The 4,868-nt window shown below is 57.4% G+C and overlaps 1 protein-coding gene and 1 long non-coding RNA gene across 3 annotated transcripts in view; both read right to left on the minus strand.

Moving 5' to 3' along the window:
* Positions 1–179: 179 nt before the first annotated feature.
* LOC144228472 (uncharacterized) lies at positions 180–3,027 on the minus strand. Its single transcript, XR_013334207.1, has 4 exons — positions 2,915–3,027; positions 2,403–2,509; positions 2,026–2,203; positions 180–600 (listed from the first exon to the last, which is right to left on the minus strand). It is a non-coding gene; the product is annotated as an uncharacterized LOC144228472 (long non-coding RNA).
* A 679-nt stretch (positions 3,028–3,706) lies between these two features.
* TLCD3B (TLC domain containing 3B) overlaps positions 3,707–4,868 on the minus strand; it is a 9,100-nt gene continuing 7,938 nt past the window's right edge. For both annotated transcript variants that reach the window (XM_077760283.1, XM_077760282.1), the window contains exon 5: positions 3,707–4,821. In XM_077760283.1, coding sequence (XP_077616409.1) covers positions 4,534–4,821 — 288 coding nt within the window. In that variant the 3' untranslated portion in view covers positions 3,707–4,533. The remainder of the gene's footprint in view (positions 4,822–4,868) is intronic.

Here is a 4,868-nt window from a genome sequence, read left to right on the forward strand (position 1 = left end):
ACTTCTCACAGCTTAGCTCAGGCCCAGCAGTGCAGGTACAGAAAGCCTTACTGGAGGGAGATGGAGATGAAGCCGGGCTCAAGCAAACCGTAGGAGAAATGGCAGACAGCGCTGAGCCCTGGCATTTCACAGGTGGAAAGGTTTTCATCCATCCATGTAGCCAATAGATATTTATTGAACACCAATTGTATACTCTGGTGACAACTGTGACCAAGACCAGTGATCTCTAGCTTCACGGCCTTGTGGGGAAGATGGACAAATAGACAATTCCCGTGCAGTGAGATTGATGCGGTGACCGGAGATGGTCAAAGGCCATGAGAGTTCCCTTCCCGGGGGTGTGTGGTCTCAGCTGAGACCCGGGAGATAGGAGATGTCAGCCAGTTAAGTATGAGGGCAAGCGTGTCCTAGGCGTAGGCGTGTGCAAAGGCTGGCATGTGCCGAGGGAGGGAGGGGGGTCCTGGCAAGAGCTGAGGTGGGTAGGTGGACAGGGCTGGGCAACAGTCTTGCAGGTCAGGTTAAGAAGTTCATAATTCACTAGGCACCACGGGAAGCCATTGGAGGGTTTTAAGGAGTCGATCCGAGTATTCTGGTTTGTTCTCCCTGAGGGAAGGGTGAACGGAGAGAAGGCAACCATCTACAGGCTGTTGAACCACCAGAGGAGGCATGGGGTTGACTTGAAAGAGTGGGCAGCAGCGGAGGGGGAGAGAAGTGGGTGGATTTGAGATTTATGGTGGAAAATTGAGCCAACAGGTCCTGATGATGGCTTTGTCAGGAGAGAGCGAGGGAGGGTTTGAGATGACTCCTGGGTGGTTTGTGCGGAGCAGAGCATCTAGAGGAACAGCGACACCATTTGCAGCGATGGAAAGCAGGAGCCACTTTGCGATAGGGGAACCAAGAGCTGCATTGGGGATCTGGTGAGTTTGAGATGGTTTTGGACATACACAGACACGAAGCAGGAAGTTGGATAGAGGAGTCTGGAGCTCAGAGGAGAGGACTAGGCTGGAAATATACATTTGTGAGTCACCAGCATATATAGATGGTATTTAAAGCCATGAGACTGAATGAGATCACCTAGGGAGAGAGAATATAGACAGCAAGGAGAAGGTCCAAGGCTGAGCTGGAGAGAGAAGGAGGAACCCTGAAAATCGGTGAGCGTGGCTCCCCTGCTAGGAGGCAGGCACCGCCACACTCTGCTGAGACAGAATGAACAGAGGACGTAGCCTTTAGATTTGGCAAGTTAAGGGGTCATTGGTAGACTTGGCAAAAGTAGCCTCAGTGGAGTGGTGGGGGCCAAGCCAGGTTAGAAGGGGTTGAAGAACACATTAAAGGTGAAGGAGCAGAGACAGCGAGTGTAGACAGCCTCTAGGGGTTGTCTGTCTATACTCTGATGATGTGCATCCCAAGAGTTCTTGTCCCTGTTATCCCTGAGGGCAGAGACCGTGCCCTGGTGATTTCTATCAGAGCCGTAAATGGAGCCCAGCACACAGCAGGAGCTCAATGCATTTACCTAATGATTGGATGAATAAATGAATGGATAATTCAATGCTTGTGTCTAAAGAGCCTTTCCCGGTAGAGGACAGCTGTATTTTTTGGGGGGCAGTTGAAAAAACTGTAAGATACACTCCAAAGGCCAAAGGCTCTGGACCCCTTCTTCCAGCTAAACCGGGGTAGGGGACTGGGGAGCAGCTGCACACAGGCCTAGGGTGGGAACCCTGCCCCCTCCCCCAGCCATCCCCCTGCTCTCTGCACGCGGTGACTTTGGGTAAGTCACTCCCTCTTTCTTAGAAGGGAGAAATGTAGGGGAAAGAGGCCACAGGAGGTCCCTTAGATGGTTAGTCTGCCTCCTTTCCCCCCATTTTCTTCTCTCTGGGCTTTATGGCTTAGGAAATAGAAGCTGAGCAGGGCAAGGACCTCCCAAGGAGACCCGGTGGATAGACCCTGAGGGCAAGAAAGATGAAGCATGGGGATCCAGTGGAGGGGGGCGCCTCCATTGTAGGGCGGAGCACCTCCCAACCCGCCACAGACCCATGCCTGGTGTGGGGGGAAGTCACGGAACTGCGACTGGCTGTAGGACAGACAATTGTGTAGTCCAACCGAGGAGACCCTGAAGTGTCCTTGGGCTTGGGTGGGGCGGGACTCATCTGTGACGGACAGGCCCACCTGCCAATCCGATGGAAGCTGACTCTTCGAGGCTGAGAGGGGCCTGCAGGACGGAAAGTGGCTGTTGGGAAGTGACAAATAGAGAAAAGCAGGGACTGGAAATGGGAAATGGGAGGGCCCTTGGGGGAGCCCACCCAGAGAGGAACCTGCGAGGGCTCTGTGGGTGACCAAGAGACCTGCGTCGAGATGGGCGGGGGGCTTCCTCTGACAACCCCCCGCGACTGCCATTCCCGCAGCAGTACCTTTTCCTGCAGCACCTGCGGGAAGAGGCGGGAGGAGGGCTTAGAACGGCTGGAGCCGGGCCTTCCCGGGTGGGAGGGAAACAGGCAAGCGTGGACACTGCTGCCACCTAGTGGAACAAGCCTGTTATTTCTCTTGGCTGCCAGCCCCAGGATCTTCACCACTAAGAGACCCCTAGGCCCTTGAATTTGGGGACACAAGGCAAACGGGAGCCTCTGAGAGAAGGATGCACACCCCTGGGAAGTGTGCGTTGCCCACATTACTTTCTTTGCCCCACTTTGCCCCGGTTCCCTTTTCTGTGTAATGCAGGCAGGCTTGCTGCAATGGGCAAGTGAGTCGTCTATGTAAAGTAGTGGATCCAGGGGCAACTGGAGAGGTTTATCCCTGCCCTCCCTCCAGGAAAAACTGCCTGCTGCAGCTCTCCTTAGTCCCAGCCTCCCGCAAGAGTGCCCCGAGTCCCTCCTATTGCTAAATTCTGGGGCTGCCCCTGTTACTGTTTTATCATCAGCATCACCCCCAAGAATGAAGGCTCTGGGGGAGAAGGGTCTCAAACTGTCCTCTTCTGATTTGGGGGCTTGGAAGGGGAGGGTCCCAGCTCCCAGCACTTTCTCCCCTCAGCCCAGAGTTTGTGATCAGAATGGCTCCAAGCTGTGACATCACAGAGCCCCCACCCCGTCACAGGAGGGGAGGAGTCATGAGGCTGTGGCCGTGGGCGTGGGTGTGGGAATGGCTGCTGGGGCTGGGGGCCATAGAAACAGGTGGGAAGCTGTCCTAGGAGCAGTGGGAAGGAGGAAGTCTTGGGGGTAAAGGGCCACATTTCTCTCCCATCCTCTCCATCCAGCATGGGCCTTCTCATGGAGAGTTCAGTCGATCCTTGAGAAGTTCCTGGAACAAAATCAAGCCCCTCTGTAGCCATGCTAAGGCTGTGTGGCCTCACAGGGTCCTGGGTCGGCTTCAGCTTCTTGGGGTGGAGGGCACGGGTCTGCTTGATTCTTGATGTAAGCTTNTGGGTGAGGCTGAAGGACCCCAAAGCCCAGGGAGGCAGGGCGTGGCCTCCCACTTCTGATCTCATATCCCACAGGAGCTTCCAAAAAGGGGCCTAAAGAGCTGGACAAGGACCTTGGACTCGGCCCTGAGTGCCCAAACCTGCCCTCCTTTCCCGCTGATGAATAAAAGTCTGCTTTTTTCTTCCCTGATTGCTCGGTAACCATCCAGGGAGTCCTGCCCCGTCCTGTGGTCATCTGTGCTTTCTGTCCCCAGCCCCCACCCTTCCCAGCACCAAAGAACTGGGTGAAGAGGGCCTTGGTGGCGTTCACGCAGATCGTCTTTATTAGCGGTCTGTAAAGCACCTCCCGGGGTCCCCTGACCCCAGACTGGAGGAAGCCTTGAGAGGTCTGTAGCACCAGGGACATGCCAGGGCCCGAGGGCAAGATGTGCAGCCTAATGGGGAAGGGACTGGGTGCCCCCTCGCCCGCCCCCGGGGTTGCTCAGCACTGGGAAGGTTGGGGGGTAGCAGCCACCTCCCTCCCCCACCCCTACAAACTAGTATGAATTTGGGCAAATAAATAAAATAAATAAGATTCCTCAGGCTGGCCTTCCCTAGGGAGGAGCAGTAGAGGCAGCTAGCCCCAAGCGAGGCCTGGGGGGCCGGGGGGGATCGGTGGGGTGTCCCCTCCCTCCCAGATGGTGGGGAACCGAGAGGAGTCTGCAGCAGGGGGGGCTGGGATGGCCTTGGCAGCAGGGCCTCCCCCACATTCTCCGAGTCCTGGTCCCCTTGAGTCAGTCTTCCCACAGCCCCCTAGCCCTCAGTGGATAGGAAGTGATGCCCCCTTCCTCCTGTCCTTTGCTCCAGGGTTGGTGATGGGAGAAGGGGGGTGCGCAGGAAGGGGTTCGCTACCCTCAGCTCAGGCACTGCTAGGAGAAGAGGCTCCTTCTCCCTGCCTTTCTTTTCACCTGGTCCCTGCCCCTCTGCCCCTGAGGGGAGATGTCCCGCCTGCCTCTTCACTCCTTCGGAGTCCATCTGTCAGTCCTGGGGCTGTCAGGGCCAGAGATCCCTGGCTCCCACCCCTTGCCCAGCAGCCCCAGAGCCCTGTCCCCAAGGGATGAGGTGGGGAGGGTCCCCTGGCCCCACCCTCAGTCCTGGGTCTGACAAGGAGAGGGAGGAGGGGAGCCCCGGGGCCTAAAGAGGCGGCAGGCCCCTCGGCAGATGAGGAAGAACCAGTAGAGCTGGGGGGCCAGCAGCAGCGCGGCGCCCAGGTTGATGTGGGCCGGGATGGCGAGGGGCACGGCGAGCAGCGGCAGGCCGGCGTGCCGCCCGTAGGCCCAGTACAGGTAGGGGAAGAGCAGCACCCGGCAGCAGAGGAAGCTGATCAGCATCAGGGCCCCGTTCACCTTGTGCAGCAGAGTGTGCTGCTGCTTGTACTGCAGGCGGGCAGGAGGCAGAGTGAGGGGGGGGGGGCCAGCCTTGG

The sequence above is a fragment of the Crocuta crocuta genome, unplaced genomic scaffold (genome assembly GCF_008692635.1).
Source record: "Crocuta crocuta isolate KB4526 unplaced genomic scaffold, BGI_CrCroc_1.0 scaffold73, whole genome shotgun sequence".
NCBI classification, from domain to species: domain Eukaryota; kingdom Metazoa; phylum Chordata; class Mammalia; order Carnivora; family Hyaenidae; genus Crocuta; species Crocuta crocuta.